The 17687-nt window shown below is 43.2% G+C and overlaps 1 protein-coding gene across 5 annotated transcripts in view; it reads right to left on the reverse strand.

Annotated features, from left to right (window-relative positions):
* BABAM2 (BRISC and BRCA1 A complex member 2) overlaps positions 1-17687 on the reverse strand; it is a 311772-nt gene that overhangs the window by 202268 nt on the left and 91817 nt on the right. For 4 of the 5 annotated variants that reach the window (XR_003762063.2, XM_029072333.2, XM_007667059.4 and 1 more), the window contains exons 5-6: positions 15701-15895; positions 5668-5742 (exon numbers count right to left, since the gene is read on the reverse strand). Coding sequence is in view for 4 of the 5 variants with exons in the window: in XM_029072333.2 (XP_028928166.1) it covers positions 5668-5742; positions 15701-15895 (270 nt within the window). In the remaining variant the exon portion in view is untranslated. The remainder of the gene's footprint in view (positions 1-5667; positions 5743-15700; positions 15896-17687) is intronic. The other variant, XM_039913076.1, reaches the window with a different exon arrangement.

A 17687-nucleotide genomic window follows, 5' to 3' on the forward strand; every position in this document is an offset into this window, starting at 1 on the left:
GGACAGGGGGAAGGAGGAAGGGGTTAGACCAGAAGTACCGGCAGAACTAACGATCACTAAAAGATTTCCCGGTTATTAAAAGAGGGGATTACAATCAGGTTAATTTGGAGAGAAGCCCAAACACACACTCACCTGAAAAGAAGTAATCTCCCCCAGCATGATCCCTTTTCCTCTCCATGTTGTGGTTTGGGAAAGGCAATGGGTCTTAAATGGGCATCGGGGCAAAGCCCCTTTCAAAGGTGGCAACTTTCTATTTTAACTGTGAGGCCTCAGGTCTTCTGACTCCCGGGACCGGGCTCTTTCTACTATGCCGTGTTGTTTCTCAGAAGCACCCAGACTGAATACCCTAGGGATATTCATTTATTCAATCCTATTTATTAAGCGCTTTCTGTGTGCAGAGTACTGTATTAACCGCTTGACAAATACAACAAAAGACAGTGACGATCCCTGGCCACAACGAGCTCACAGTCTGGCAGGGGGAAGGGATATGGTTTGGGAAGGTAGGCGCTCAAATAACTATGATAAATGAATACCTTTTATTGGTGATAGCAGAACTTTTCTCACGAAAGCAATAGATCCAAATGCTAATGAATAATTTCAAGTCAGAACTCTCAGTGTGACATTATTTGCCACTCACTACCTTGGCTCAGTTCTAACAACATATGTATCATGGGCTGGCTGTAATCCAGGGCACCTACATATGCATACGGACGGACGGACATATGTATGGATGGACGTGTGTGTGTGTGTGTGTGAGAGACAGAGATAGGAAATTAGGTTAAGCTTTAGTAGTTTAGGAGGAGGAGCCAGCAAGATGAGTTTGACTTGATTTCCCCTAGAATGAAGATGGACTGCATTAAATAATCCTCTCTTCTTTGCCCCAGTACCCAGATATTGAAAAGTTTGCATGTGAAGATGGCTGACATATTATGGGTGCAGTGTGTACTTATTTAACAAAGTATCTCTGTGAAACCTCTATGGGCAGCTGTCCTCCCATTTCCAGTGCCATTTTTGAGTGTTGACTTTACTAAGCCTGCAAGTCGTTTTGGGGTGTTTTTTTTAACTGGTTGATGAAATTTCAGTAGAAGTTAGCAATTTAAAAATATAACCAAAAAACTCCACAAAACAGAAATCAAACCCACCAAATACAAAAAAGGGGTTCCACATGCAGAATTTTTTTGAAAGACCATAAACACCTGATTAGAGAAATTTCTCCTCTACATTCCGCACCACACAGCTTCCATTCTCCCCACGGAACATAATGATCAATAGTAACGGGTAGTGTAAGCAAGGTCTTCTTTACAGGGTATTTACTGCATTATCTATCTCTTAGCCACTGCCTAATTTATCTTTTTCCACTAAAATTCTCATTTTTCCCCACTCGTTCAAGACTAATGCTGTTACTGCAAAATATCATCCTCCAAAATTCCTTCATCTCAGTGTCTTTAACATACCTGATGTAAATCACTCTATACAACTGGCTTGAGAATTTGGTCCAACTAACATAATATCAGTGCATGGTAAATTGCTTTATGTATGCTTTCAAATAATTCCTTTTGAAGTCTATCTGAAAAGCACTTAAAGGAAAGCGGCATGTCTGTTTTCTTCCTGAACTGAACAATGATCTGGGCCCTACTTTTTCTCTAAAATGTCTAAAATCTCTCAAAATAATTGAGAGGTTCCTTATATGTTGTTTTAGTGAAAACCAAGGGAGCTGTCTTCCTCTGCCTTCCTCTACCTCATCAGATTCTCCCTTTTTGTGCCTGGTCAAAAATGACAAAACCATTCCTTGGTGTATCAATAAAGAGGGGTTTTTTGTTGTTGACTTATGGTATTTGTTAAGTGCTTACTACGTGTCAGGGACAGTACTAAGGGCTAGGGTAGATAAAAGCTAATCAGGGTGGACACAGTCTGTGTTCCATATGGGACTCAAAGTCTTAATCCCCACTTTACAGATGAGGTAACCGAAGCCCAGAGTAAGCACTAGAATACCATAAAAAAAGGGTGAGTCTAAGCACTAAAAGAGGGTGAGTGCACACACATTTATTTATATTAATTGCCTGTCTCCCCTTCTAGTCTGTAAGCTTATTGTGACAGGGAATGTGTCTGTTCATTATTATATTGTACTCTCCCAAGCGCTTAGTACAGTGCTGGGCATACAGCAAGTGCTCAATAAATAAAATTGAATTAAAGATTGAATTATATACCCAATGAGCTAAAAAAAAAGAAAGAAAGAGATTCCCAAAAGTAGTTGATTAAAACTGAGGCCTCTAACTAGACGAGGTGTTCTAGAATAATGGAATGAATACAAGTAAGGAAAGTCGGAACATGTACAAAAGCAAGGAAATTTGGAATGTGTAATAGACCAGAGAGGTGAAGAAATCTAATTGTTAAATAATTATGGCCAAAAGAAGAAAAAAATAATTTTAATGAAGAAAATGTATTATAATTACCTGAATATGAACATTGGGAGGAGAGAAGCTCATGTGTGGCTTAGTGGAAAGAGCACGGGCTTGGGCGTCAGAGGTCATGGGTCCTAATCCTGACTCCACCACTTGTCTGCTGTGTGACCTCGGGCAAGTCACATAACTTCTCTGGGCCTCAGTGACCTCGTCTGTAAAATGGGGATTAAGACTGTGAGCCCCACGTGGGACAATCTAACAACCTTGTATCTAACCCAGTGCTTAGAATAGTGCTTGGCACATAGTTAGCACTTAACAAATACCATCATTATTATTATACCCTCGTCTCAGTCCTGCTAACCAACTGCTCTCTGGGATCGTCTCTGAGCCAGATTGTTTCAAGACGACACACCAGACTGTGCCAACCAGGAATCCTCTTCACTGGGTACAAGATCAAAGTTTAGTAATTTGAACACCACGCTGCAAACGTTTCATTTCTGGTAAGTGTAAGGTTTTTCTCTACTCAGGGCAAGTTGTACTATGAAAAGTACATCTTCTCTCAAAGTGCAATCTATCCTTCCCGTTTCCACATTTTGATTGCCAAAGCAGTAAGCACACAGTAATAAAGAGTATGAATCTGCAAACTCAGTTCTGTCAACCAAAGCCATCGTGGGCTCAGAGAAGCAATCCCAGGAGATGCAGAGGGAAACGTAACCTCCCTCTTGTTGTGTGGGGGTCAGCCAGGCCTGCCCAGCCTCAGCCTGTCCTACCAGCTGCTCCGTTTCCTCGGAGCCCAGCTCTAAACCGTGTTAAGAAGTCACAAGGCAGCAAACCAACAGCACCAAATTCTCCACAGAATCACTAGACGTGTACATTCTTCTTCCCCTGTCCCCTTCTCAATTGAGGCTACGTGATATAACAAGTTCACCCTGGGCCCAGGGGAGACGATGGGGGCCACACAGATGGAGAGAAACCCCTTGTGCCCTTCCTACTATCCCTCCTCCCTTCAGGTCAAGGAGCACCTAGGTGGACTTTACTCAACTTTTTTTCTTTGCAGGGGATAGAATGAAGCTCAACACTATTTTTAAATGAAGTTATCGAATAGGAACTATTAGACCCTTTGGGAGAAAAAAACCCAACAACGATAGATTGAAACAGATGGTAAATTTAGGTATTCCCTCTTTGACTGATTCACCTAAACTTCTGAGGACAGAGCATTCAATTTCCGAATAACCGGATTATAATCACAAATTGGTGGTTTATGGTAAAGAATGCATTCTTAAATATTGCTAAATCCTTCGTTAAAAGGAGTCAACATGGAGAAATAACAGACATATGGATCATGTTAATGTGTCTGTGTCATAGGAGTTGCTAAGGGAACTGTTTGCTCCTCTTGAAGAGAAAATTGATTACTGAAACCACATTATGCTTGAAAACCACATATCAAACATATATACTCATACATATATATATATATTTATATTTTTTTTCCACAATATGTTAGGTGAAACTGATGTAAACTACCAGACTTGGCTCACATTTTGGACTTCATAACCCTTGAGTGCAGAATAGAAAATTAATCAACTGGAATTAAAGATAAAGGTTTAATGAGGCATAAAATCCACATAGTATTTGGACAAGTCCCCCCCAACAGTTAATTACATGAAATTGAGTGAAGTCTCTCTTGACATTGATTGCATTTCTCTTGCACAAGCTTTTAATCCGTATTTCTCAATATTTATTGAACATCCTTTTTGTGCTTTACATAATGTGAAAATGATAATGATCCTTCCCTCTAAGAGCTTGCACTGTAAATGGGCACAGAACATACCACTTTTAAGAGTATTTGTTCCCTACCCAACCCCATCCTCACCACAGAGTTGGTATTAGGGGGTGATAGGATATCCTACCTCAGGTCCAACTAATCAAAGAAAGCTTTGTGGAAGATGTGGCATTTCAAGTGAAGAGTTAAAGCACAGAAAAAAGATTTGAAATGAGAAAAAGAGATAAGGGGTGGGGAAGTACCATTTGGGAATAACTATCAAGAAGAGCCAAGGAAGCAGATGATAGCCCACTCAGTGGTCTAAAAGGGGCCCTCAGAAAAGACCCAAGGGATATCTGCAACCTGTGGTAGAGAACAGGAGGAAGAGTCTTAAAAAGAGCTATGGAGACCACAGTCCAAAAGATAAAAAGGGAACCACTAAGAAGAGCATTGCCTTGGAAGCCCGGAAACCTCTTTCGACCTGATGCAAATGAAGAAAAACCTAGCTTCAGCAGGTACAACAAGCAGTAAAAATGCATGCCTCACTGGCCCCTAACACACACAACCAGGATAGTATCAAAGAAACTCAAAACTAAGCAATCAAGTGTAGGTAAATCCCTGGGCAAAAGTCAGCAGAGTGTCCTTCCGAATATCTGACGTGGTTTCTTAATTTTTGATGACAGTGAGAAAAACCTTAGTGACACTTTCTCTCTAGGAAATGGCATTGCTTTCCCCCTTGGCTCCTTCTCCTCCTTTGCCTCATCCTCTTCCCTCCTCCTTCTCACTTCTTCTCTCCCCCATGCTCTACCTCACTTGCACTACCTCCCTTTTTCCACCCCTTCCAGCTCTCTTCCTCCCCTCCCCTTTTCCCCTTTCCCATTCCTTCTCCTCCTCTTCACATTATAAAGCTACTGAAAGATTAGAAAGAGTAGCCATGAGAAAAAATTTAAGATGGCTGGATTGTTTAGTCTGAATAAGAGAAAGATACACGATTAGATCAAATGAACCTCAACTGCAGCGAGCAGGACTTAGGTCAGATACAACTCCTTTCCGAGCAAGGGATAGATTTAACAAGAGAGGTTATAGAATCATTTGTCTTAAAAACTCTTTATCATGGAGACAAGAGCAATATAAAGTATGTGACCTCAGAGGACTCTTTCAAAGCTCGTCGTGGGTGGGGAACATGCCTACAAACTCTACTGTACAGTGCTCTGCACACAGTAAGTGCTCAATATATACAATCGATTGATTCTATGAAGTCATAAGACTTAAGCGGTATACCAGGTTCCCAAGCTATGTCAACAATCTAATTCTAAGGGAAGAAGCATTGGTTTCTTCTTCACTTCCACACTGCCATCATACTTTGGGATTTACCACGTAACTTTTGGTTCAATCGACGTTTTTGAAAAGATGTCATTTTGGGAAAACTTTGGCAGACCATAATAAGGGACATTCAAAATAAAATAGCTATGGAGAGGTTTGGCTTATACTCTTTGTTTTTACCTTGAGGAGGTATGTGGGAATGTTGCTGAAATCCACTGGCAACTTCAAAAGAAAGCGAGCTGAGAATTCACCGGTCTGTGGAAAGAGGACAGTAATGAATGAGATCCTCGTCCTACAAGTGATTGTTTTAAACTTATTACAGGTAGAACCACAAGCTAATCATGATCATAATCCAAGTCTCATTAGGTAAGATCTTCCAACAACAGAGAAAAGATTCAGGGCACATGATTCTTTAAAAAAATTTTACAAAAAACTCAGTCATGTCACTCTACTATATTCAAAATAAGCCATTTGCTGAAAAGTTAAAACTGCATATCTTTTATTTATTAAAACTACTTTAAATAATACCTAATACTAAAGCTTTTCTATAGGAAAAGCTGGCTGGGTGAATTAGAAAGGAGGATACTGAGGAAAAGAATAGTCAAGAGAATTAATCGATGTCTGAGCAATAACCCAGCAATAGTGGAAGACTGAATTCTTCAGCTTCCCAACTCGTGATCAGCACTAGCATCATCAAGAAAATTTACTTGGGCAGGAAGTGCATCCATTCGCTGAGAGAACTAGTTCCCACTGGCAGTGTCATAATAGTCACCATTCCGAAAGAATCTTGTTGCTCCTTTCTCCTACTGATCTTCTCTTCCCTACATTTTATCTTCCTTTCTAAAACAGCCGCAAGACAGACCCTTAGGACATATATACAAAATCTCTCATACACACCATAAATATTCACACACACACACACATTTTTTTCCTGACTGCATCACAGTATAAACACATCCATGAGGAAGCAGAATGGCTTACTGGAAAGAGCACAGGCTTGGGAGTCAGAGGATGTGGGTTCTAATCCCGGCTCTGCTGTGTGACCTTGGGCAAATCACTTAACTTCTCTGTGCCTCAGTTACCTCATCTGTAAAATGGGGATTAAAAATGTGAGCCCCACTTGGGACAATCTGATTACCCTGTATCTACCCCGGCACTTAGAACAGTGGTTGGCATGTAGTAAGTGCTTAACAAATACCACAATTATTATTATTATTATCCTACCCAGTATGTGACAATACAAACACTATCAGTCTCCACTGCAACAAAACAAAAAGGAGCTGAGCCCAGCTCAACTGGTAAACACTAATTTGAGAAGCAGCGTGACCTAATGGAAAGAGCACTGGCCAGAGAGTCAAAGGACCTGGATTCTAATCCCCGGCTCTGCCCCTTGCCTACTGTACGACCATGGGCAAGACAATTAACTTCTCTGTGTCTCAGTTTCCTCATCTGTAAAATAGAGTCTCCCTCCTACTTAGTCTGTGAGTCTCCTGCGAGATTAGGACTGCATCTGACCGATTACCTTTTATCTACCTCAGCGCTTAGAATAAGTGTTTGACACATTGAAAGTAAGTGCTCAACAAATACGATTTATTATCATTATTATTACTGTTATTGTTTGGGTCTTTCCTTGTTGTTTCCTCCTGCTGTACCCCAGGAGAAGGGTTACTTTCCCTGAGCAAAAGGTTAGCAAAGATTAACACACACAGAAAGTCAGAAGGCCTCTCTGTGATGCCACTTGGTGGACTTCAAACTCCCACCATGTGGCTGGTTGGCCTAAGCAAAGATGGCACTGAGTAGGAGGGAGGAAGGGACATTTAGATGCTACCAGGCAAATGAGCTGATATCTCTTTCAGTAGGCTACCCCCATTAATCAGCTATTTCTTCCTCTGCAACCTCCTCCTCCTCAAGGGGTGTGGAAAATGATTGGGGAAACGAAGAGAGAGGAACGGCATTGGTTGGGATAAGAAGGAAGGCTTAAAAGGATGGAAAATACGGAATAAAAAGGGAGTGACAAACGTGACGGAAAGCAGAAGCCAAGAATAACTTCAGTTCAAATCCCATGAGTTGCCTTGGATGTCCTGTCCTCCCTTCTATAAGAATGCCAGCCCCTGTGAGGTGAGTAAAGGGACCAGAAGGGGGTATGAAGATAATAGCATTTAGAGAGCACCCACTGGGTGCGATGCACTATGGAGGAAGCAGAATGGCCTACTGGAAAGAACGTGGGTTTGGGAGTTAGAGGAACTGTGTTCTCATCCTTGCCAATTACCTGCTGTGTGACCCTGAGCAATCAATTAATCATCTGTATTTAATGAGCACTTACTATGTGCGGCACCCTGTGCAAAACGCTCTGGAGAGTATGAGTCAACAGAGTTAGCAGACGAGCAAGTCACTTAAATTCTCCACAGCTCAGTTCCCTCATCTGCAAAATGGGGATTCGATACCCGTGCTCCCACCTACTTAGACTGTGAGCCCCAGGTGCAACCTACTTACCTAGTATCTACCCCAGCACTTAGTGCAATGTTTGGCACATGGTAAGTGCTAAACGAATACCACAGTTATTATTATTCTTATGTAGGAGGCAACAACCAGCAATATGTCCGAACACCTGAAACACAATCTTTAGAAGGTGGGACCGGGGGCAAATCAGACAGCGGTATTTAACGAGCACTTATTATGTCCAGAGAACTGTACTAAGCGCTTGGCAAGCCCCTAAAAAAAATGCACCTTCTCTGCATGTTTCCAGCATTGTTGTTGAAAATCCTAGAACACATGCACCTTTGAAAACCGAAAGAAAATCTTTTTGAATAGTTGTTGATGCTCCAGATGGGGAAAAATCCAAAAGTTCATTTGTTTTTGATTCACTGTGAACCAGACTACCATATTTCCAAAATATGGATGGAGGTGTGGTCACAATTACATTCTTCTAATGCACTTTTCTAACGAAAAGTAAAACCTGAAATTTAAGAAAAAAATCAAAGCTAGTGGTGCTCATATAAGGCAAAAATGAACTTATTTACATTTTTAGCTCATGCTCTCATGTGAATCAGAAGTTGTATTTGTCCAAAAACTACCATTCAGCTCCCTGAATTGAATTTTGGTTTGTATACCAAATATTTATCTAACAGGCTATTTCGGGCCAATACACTACACGATATTTCTCCAGGGTTACTGGGGACAACTGCCAGTGACAGGCAGCATTGCCAGCCAGTGAGGGGGTTGCTGAGCAGGATGGCAATATATGGGCCTGGTTGATGGCGGAGGTGGGAAAATGAGAAAAGGAATGGGAGGAGGAAAGGAATGGGAGGAGGAAAGGAATGAGAGGAGGAAAGGAATGGGAGGAGGAAAGGAATGGGAGGAGGAAAGGAATGGGAGGAGGAAATTCAGCTCTCACTAGAATCTCTCTCTCAAGGGCAGGATGAAAGAGTCCTTTCCTCACATCCACTTCTGCCTGCTGTAATATGCATCAGGTAAAGAGACCCAGAAGGAGAGGGCCTGCTGGGATGTCAGGGGCCTGCCAAGAGCGGGTGTCTGGACGTGGAGAAGACTGAGATAAAATTGACGAGGCTCTGGCTGAGGGCGGAAGAAATATGGCTGGGCTCAGAAGGGATACAGCTTATCCACTCTCTTACTCTCACTCAGAATCTCAATTGCTTTTTAGGCCGCATCCTGCTCTCACATACACGCATCCGCTTCCGTGTCTCCAAACTGGGCCTGACGCTGCAAATGGACAACGTAATACAACTCCTTTCCCTTTCCCCACCCCGGATCTAACTTCGTCCCTTCCCCCTCCAAAACCACCTTCAAGCAGCGGCAGCAGCACTGGGAGCATTTCCGATGTCAAAACCGCATAAGAAAGGAAACGGTGGTGGTTAAGCGCTTCCTATGTGCCAAGCACTGTCCTGAGCACTCGAGTAGATACAGTGCAATCACGGTCAGACTCTGACCTTGTCCCACATTGGGCTCACAGTCAAAGTGGGAGGGAGAACAGACACCTAATTGCCATTTTAAAGATTAGGAAATCGAGGCACAGAGAAATTTAGTGACTTGCCCAAGGTCACGCTCCAGGCGAGGGGCAGAACCAGGATTAGAATCCTAGTCTCCTGACTCCCAATCAACCCTTTGCTCTTTCCACTAGGCCATTCTGCTTGCGATAAAATCTGTGTAAGTACATGTGGGCCATGTTTGTTTCCTATGTACCTGAAAACATGTGGCTATCTGTTTACTCCTGGGCAAATACGTAATACCTGGTGACCGTACATGTGTGGCACTGTATATTTTGAGCCAAGCACTATCTACAACATAGCATCAAGGAAGCATATGTATATGAGAGATCATTGGAAAGAGGGAGGATATGAGAGGTGGGGGTACGACACGATAGTATGGGTCTGGGACTCACTAAGAATGAAAGAAATATAGAATGAGAAGAATTAGCAGGGGCAAGAGCATCTGGTGGAGAAGAATACAACCAGAAAAAAAAAAAAAAAGATTGCTTACATGCTCTGCCCCAGACTTGACTCCAACTGTTAAGACTCTCAACCAATATCAAAATATTTTTTTTTCCACAACAGGAGGCAACTTTATGCAATAGATTCCACAATGAAGAACCTTGAGGTTTGACAAAAAATACAACTTGGACAGCCGCTAGTGACAATGAAGAGTGCTCTCTGCTCTTTTTTTTTCTTTTGGTGTCACTTGAGAAGGCAAAAGAAGTCACAAGGAAAAAATGGTCCTCATCTGCCTCTGACAGAAGAGTCAAGAATCTTCGATTCTGTCCTCAATTCTGCTCCTGATTTGTTACACAACCTCAATGAAGCGTCTCTGAATTTCAGATTTATGGATGAGTAAACTGAATGAGCTCAAACATCCCATATTATAAAGTTCAGCTTTGCAGGATTTCAAGACACAAAAATATGTAAACATTCAATCATCACAACATTCTAAGTTACTACAACTTGTGCCCCGCACAAACTATGTCGCTCAACTCTACTTTGTCCTACTCCTCCAGGTCCTCTCGGCTGCCTTCAATTTGTTGATAACTCCTTCTTGGAAACACAATCTCACCTTGGTTTCACCTCCACAGTACTCAAATGGTTCTCAGTCTCATTTGCTGGCTCTCCTTTCGCCTTTCAAGTCCCTAACCGTGGGTGTCCCACAGGCTCTGCTCTGAGTCCCTTGCTTTTTTTGCTCTTTACACACACTCTCTCAGTGAGTTCATGTCCTCACAGAGCTTAGGCTATTAGCCCTAGTTGGATGACACCCAAATCTACCTCATCACATCCAACTTCTCATCTGAGCAAGTCGGGAGAGGCGACGTGGCCTAGTGGAAAGAGCAGGAATCTGGAAGTCAGGAGATCTAGATTTGAGCCCCAGCTCCACTACTGTACTATTTTATTGAGTGACCTCAAGCAAGTCAAGTTAACCTCTCTGGGCCTCAGTTTCTCCACCTATAAAATGGGGATGAGTCCGTGAGCCCCAGGTGGGCCCGAAACTGTTTCAAACACATAGCCTTGCAAGATCCTCACGTAACAGACTCTCAATAAACATCGATGTTACTGACGGCTAATTCAACTTAAAAGAATCAGGTCGGATTCATAAGCAGACAAGTCCACTTTGGTGGTGAAAATATTCAGACTTATAAAAACAGACTTTCTTCAGAATTTTGGGGGTTTCACTGTAATTTTTAAAAATATGAGGTGGCTGTAGAAAACAGGTAAAAACCTAAAATCTATAACCCAGTGATTTTTCCTTAATTTCTGTATTTGGGATCTGAGGTGTAACGCACATCTACCTCATTTTCTGGTGTGACATTAAACAGATATTGCTTCCATATATTAATGGCACAGTAAACTCAAAATAGGACATTTGGATGCTCCCACTTGAATGAAGGATTCAAAACTTGCTAAGATATTGGACAAACATTCTCTTAAACCAAAGCCGAAACTTAATTTGTTGATCTTAAAATATCGGTCTTTCGCCAACTACCTTAATAGCAATTTCCCCTAGTTCTACCCTCAATTGCGTGTTTCCTTTTTGCTTTTCATATTATCCCCAATTTGGCAAACCACCTAAACCAACAAGGTATGGGCTTTTGGTGATTTATTAGGTGTATGTTTTTCTTCTGGTACCAGACCAAACTTTCTACAAACAGCTGTGATCACAAATGGAGTCTAATTTCCCCTTGAGAATTACAGGCAGACATCACAGGAAGAATGTCATAATGCAGGTTGCTCACTAAGAAAGAACTGTACTTCCTTTTCCACACTGCAGCTCAAGTCAGCTCATAAAATCCTGATTCCCGGAGATGAGGCTAGCACTTTGGTCTTAGATATTCAATCAATCAATTGTATTTATTGAGCGCTACGTGGAGAGTGTGTACTACATGCTTGGGGGTGTACAATATAACAGAGTCGGTAGACACGTTCCCTGCCCACAAAGGGCTTAGGGTTTAGAGGGGGAGACGGACATTAACATAAATAAATCATGGATAAAGTACATAAGTGCTGTGGGGCTGTGAGGGAGGGGTGAATAAAGGGTGTAAATCCAAGTCAGGGTGATGCAGAAGGGAGTGGGAGAAGGGGAAATGAGGGAAGGGAAGGCCTCTTGGAGGAGTGTGCTTTTAAGAAGGTTTTGAAGGTGGGGAGAGTGGTGGTCTGTGAGATATGAAGAGGGAGGCCAGGGACAGGAGGCGGGCGAGAGATCGGAGATGAGACGGATGAGATCTCATAAAGCAAAAGGCCAAGGCCAACCCACTGCCCAGCAAGAAAGTGAATGGAGTAAAACTGCTGAATGACCCAAACCGGTCTCTTTCCAGGGTGGAAATAAGGTCGGGTCCAACTCCAGTGGCCCCGGGCTCTGGCCCAACCCTGAAGAGCAGTGGATGCTGGGAACAATGGTCGTTGGTCATGGGGCTCAGCGGTTCCAGATGACCCACTAAACAACCTTTATGCCTTGCAACATAGGCCCGCTGCAGCTTCCAAGCTACGATCGCAGACCACGGGAGAATAGACTAAACAGCTCTAAACAGAAAGGGGATCAGTTTATATGGATTATTCATTGGCAAATCCGCTAATCATTTGGCAATGAAACTCACGTTTACTTTTATTCAGAATCACTCATATTTATTGAGTCCTTATTATGTGCAGAGCACTGTCCTAAGCACTTGGGAGAGTACAATATAAAAATAAAGCAGACACATTCCCTGCCCACAGTAAGATTACGGTCAAGAGCATTTATTGAACACCTACTGAATATCGGATTTTATGAGCTGACTTGAGCTACCGTGGGGAAAGTACAGTTCTTTCTTGGTGATCAACCTGCATTATGACATTCTTCCTGCGATGTCTGCCTGTAACTCTCAAGGGGAAATTAGACTCCATTTGTGATCACAGCTTTTGGGGGACATTAATTGGGAAAAGAGATGTGAATCGTCCTTGATTCCACAGGAATAAGCGGGAAAGACAAGGTTCAACTGATAGATGCAAGTAAGTAAAAGAATCGGTAACAAATTAATACATTAAAGTGGTTGGTGGGAAGATATAACTGGGAAAGTGGGAAAATTAATCTGATAATGCCTCTTGGCAGAGGAGGCTTTGAAGGAAGGGAAGGATACAGTTTGGCAAGGCTAAACAGAGAGTGCATTCTAAGCTGGGGGAGAGTGTGAACAATGATTTGGCAAAGGCAGAAGAGTCAAGACTGAGAAACAGTGTGAAGGTTTGCTTGAGAACAGCACACACTAGGTTGAATTGGGAGACGAGAGAATTGTGTCCAGCGTGAAACTTCTCAATTTGAAAGGGTCTTAAATTTCAAAAGAACCTTGAAGGAAACCCCCAAAAGACTTTAAGGGATAGACAATACAATCTGGCAAGAAAGGCTAAAGATTTAGCTAGAAAAAATAAAAGCTATGAAATGACAACTGCCTTGAAATAAATGAACACTTACGTAGAAGGTGGAGCCTAATTTTCTCCTTGTCTACTAAAAATAGAATAAGAGGCGGTGGCTAAAAACTGCAATAAGAAGGAGTTAAATGAAATGGAAGACGTTCCTGACCATAACAAGGGCTAGATTGTAGGATGGGCTATATCTAAAGAGGATGTGGTGTTTCCTTCCCCAGGGATCCTTATGGACAGAGGAGGTTCCCATCCATCTAGAATGGTTTAGATTAATCTGCCAAGAGACAGAGAAATGTACTGTGTGACCTCTGGAATTCTTTTACAACACTAATTTTCCATAGATCTGTGAGCCTGGGTCAGACCTAATGCCCAAAGACAGAGAAGAAAAAACAAACCCAAAAAACAAACCAAAAAACCTGGGAATTGGGGTACATAATAAGGGATACATATATCGTGCCTAAATCTGGCAGGAAGGATTCATGGCAGGACAAGACTGGAACAAAGGAGAGCCTCCTCTCCCCACCCTTTTTATGGTATTTGTTAAGTGCTTACTACGTGCCAGGCACTGTACTAAGAGCTGGGGTAAACGACAGGATCATCAGGTTTGACACAGTCCCTGTCCCACAGTCTTAATCCTCACTTTACAGATGAGGTAAGCGAGGCACAGAGAAGTTAAATGACTAGCCCGAGGTCACACAGCAGGCAGGTAATGGAGGCAGGTTTAAAACTAAGGTCTTCTGATTCCCAGGCCACGCTGCTTCTCCCCTTAGAGGACAGGGCTGGAACAAAGCAGAGCCTCCTCTCCCACTCCTCCTCCCCTTGCATAACAAGGTCTCGGGCCGCAATCCAGCAGTGTGTGTGTGTGTGTGTGCAAGGATCCCCGCCACCATCCAGAGGCGGGGGAATTCTGGGCTGGCTCCAGTAGGATTCCCAGCGCACTGTGCCACAGATACTCCCGCCTGCCAGGGCCAACTCTCAAAACCAATGGCCGGAATAGAATGCACAATCTTCCTACTGATAAACGCGAGCCACAGACTTCATACTGAACGACAAACAAGCCGCTTTGCAAATGCAGAAGGCTGGAGCCCTGCCACCGTTCCCTCGCACGCTGCTATTTCTCACACACAAAGTGCCCGCAGAGGAAACAGAAAGGATTTCCTTTGTGTTTCATATGCTTCCTTCCAACAAGACCTTCTCCACCTGGCTGAACAGTTCCTGCAGCCTACTCCACTGGAAGGAAACCGTTGCATTTCCTACAAGCATTGGCATTATTTCAAATACATAACTGAAGATCCTAATACATTCTAGTAAGATCGAAAGGTTTGTCATCTTTCAATCAGTCAATCGATGGTATTTGTTGAGCACCTGAGTGCAGAGCATTGTACTAAGCCCTTGGGAGAAAAATTAAGAGGCAGCATGGTCTAATGGGTAGAGCCTGGAGTCCCACTAACTAACTCCCACTCTACCACTTGCCTGCTGTGGGACCTTGGGCTAGTCACATAACTTCTCTGTGCCTTCCCTGTAAAATAGGGATTAAGGCTCTGAGCCCCATGTGGGCCAGGGACGGTGTCCAATCTGATTTCTCTGTATCTACCCCAGTGCTTAGTAAAGTGCCCGGTACCTAGTGAACAATTAATACCATTAAAAAAAAAGTCGCAGTGACTGTCATCACACTTCTCTCTGGAAGTCTGGCTAAACTATTCATTCATTCATTCAATAGTATTTATTGAGCGCTTACTATGTGCAGAGCACTGTACTAAGCGCTTGGGATGAACAAGTCGGCAACAGATAGAGACAGTCCCTGCCGTTTGACGGGCTTACAGTCTAATCGGGGGAGACGGACGGACAAGAACAATGACACCAACCCTCTCCAAGTTATTCATTCAATCAATCATATATTAAGCACTTACTGTGTGCAAAGCACCATACTAAGCACTTGGGAGAGTACAATAAGTCCTCTTGTAGTTTGGGCCAGCGGCTAGCTACCGAACACCTGTTTAAGCCATAAGGCTGCAAGCACGTGGAATTCATCCCTAGGTGATACAGTCTTTTTCTGGAAAAAGGGGAAGTTCCTACTTCTCTTAAAAAAAAATCAATTTGTTTCTTATCTATCCAAGTAAAGCAATGGGCTAGTAGGAGCAAGAATAGAGATGGGAAGAAACTAGAATTAACTGCAGGTTTTGAGATACTGTAAAACGAAGCAATCGTACAAATAGCTCCACATTTTCTGAGGAAATGGCTAGAATTAGTGTTGAGGATGGATTTTTGACAGCATTCTTTGATTTTTGCTATTAGTGAAATGATTTCTCTGAACAGCTCACCCAGTTGTTTTTTTTGCCAGCATAAATTTCCATGTTTTCTCCATATTGTGGTTCTTCAAGTAAGGTCTGATATTCGAACATGAGTCGAGAGCTCTCTCGGAGCCTGCTGCACTGAAACAGGTGATACTGCTGGACCAGCTCCTTCACCACCATTAGAAGGCATTCGGGGTTTGAAGGATTCCAGGAGGCTAAACTCTGTGAGACACACACATACACAAAACAACAAAAAACAGACGAGGTCAAGTTTCCAATTGCATGTAAATAGAAACTCACTGGGCCTTTCATCATCAGAGATAAAGCTGATCTGATCTAAAGCGGCAGGGTGGCCCAGTGGAAAGAGCACAGGCCTGGAAGTCAGAGGATCTGGGTCCTTGTCCGCTGCGTGACCTTGGACAGGTCACTTCACTCCTTTCTGCCTCAGTTACCTCATCTCTAAAATGGCGGTGAGTCCCATGTGGGACGTAGACTGTAACCAACCTGATGATCTTGTATCTATCCCAGAGCTGAGTACAGTGCCTGGCACACAGTAAGCACATAACAAATACCATTTTTAAAAATCCATACTCTGAAGAGACCACAAATATACATCTGGTGGTGGTAGCTGGTTTTTCCTCCAGTCATCTCCCTAACAACTACCCCTAGCAGAAGGCCAGAAGATCCACCAGCAAACGGAAGCGGGAGACTAGGGATGAGAAACAAGACTAGAACGATCTACTTTCACCTGACCCACAGGTGTTCTTTCCGCAGTTCCACTTCTCACACAAAGAGAAGCGGCATAGCCTAGTGGCTGGAGAACGGACCCGGGAGTCAGAAAGACCTGGGTTCTAGTCCCAGCTCCTCCACTTGTCTGCAGTGTGATCCTGGGCAAGTCACTTCACCTCTCTCTGCCTCCGTTACCTCATCTGTAAAATGGGGGTTCAAGACCGAGAGCCCCGTGAGGGACTGTGTCCAACCTGATTATCTAATATCTACCCCAGCGCTTAGAACAGTGCCTGAAACAGAATAAGCGCTTAACAAATACCGCAAATTATTATTATTGTTATCATATCACAAGTTCCTACTGCTAATCCCCATGGGCTTTCAGTGGGAGCAGCAGATTATCAATCAATCCCAGGGCCCGGCCCATCAAATATTGACATCTGTCTAGAAGGTAAGAAGGCTAAGTGTATAAAGCTATTGGGAATAATAATAATGGTATTTGTTAAGCACTTACTATGTGCCACGCACTGTTCTAAGGGCTGTAGTGTATAATAATAATAATAATAATTATGGTATTTGTTAAGCACTTGCTATGTGCCATGCACTGTTCTAAGCACTGGGGTAGATACAAGGTAATCAGGTTGTCGGGGGGGGGGGGGGGGAGCCTCATAGTCTCAATCCCCATTTTACAGATGAGGTAACGGAGGCACAGAGAAGTTAAGTGATTTGCCCAAGGTCAAACAGCAGACAAGTCACGGAACCAGGATTAGAGCCCACGACCTCTGTCTCCCAAGCCCGTGCTCCTGTCACTAGGCCATGCCGATTTTCTACAGACTAATCAGTTGGACAGACCTTGTCCCACATGGGGCTCACAATCTTCATCCTCATTTTCCAGATGAGGTAACTGTGGCCCAGAGAAGTCAAGTGACTTGCCCAAGGTCACACAGCAGGCAAGTGCCAGAGCCGGGAACCCAGGTCCTTCTGACTCCCAAGCCCGTGCTCTATCCACTAGGCCACACTGGAAGCGATCAAGCAGTGGTAATACTGAGTGCTTACTGTGTGGAGAGCACTGAACTGAATGCGTGAGAGAGTACACTATAACAGATTTGGCAGACATGGGGAATCCAGGAAAAGGTATGGGGAACTTTCTGAGAAGTCTTAGGGAAGAGGGGAGTTAAGTGGCGAGCCAGGGTTAGGGAAGATAAGAACTACTTCAGAACCCCCTTGTTCATAACCATCATGCAACTGCAAGGTATTTTTATAGTCATTAAATACTAGAACTTGGAAG

This window comes from Ornithorhynchus anatinus, chromosome 9 (genome assembly GCF_004115215.2).
Source record: "Ornithorhynchus anatinus isolate Pmale09 chromosome 9, mOrnAna1.pri.v4, whole genome shotgun sequence".
In the NCBI taxonomy this organism is placed as follows: Eukaryota; Metazoa; Chordata; class Mammalia; order Monotremata; family Ornithorhynchidae; genus Ornithorhynchus; species Ornithorhynchus anatinus.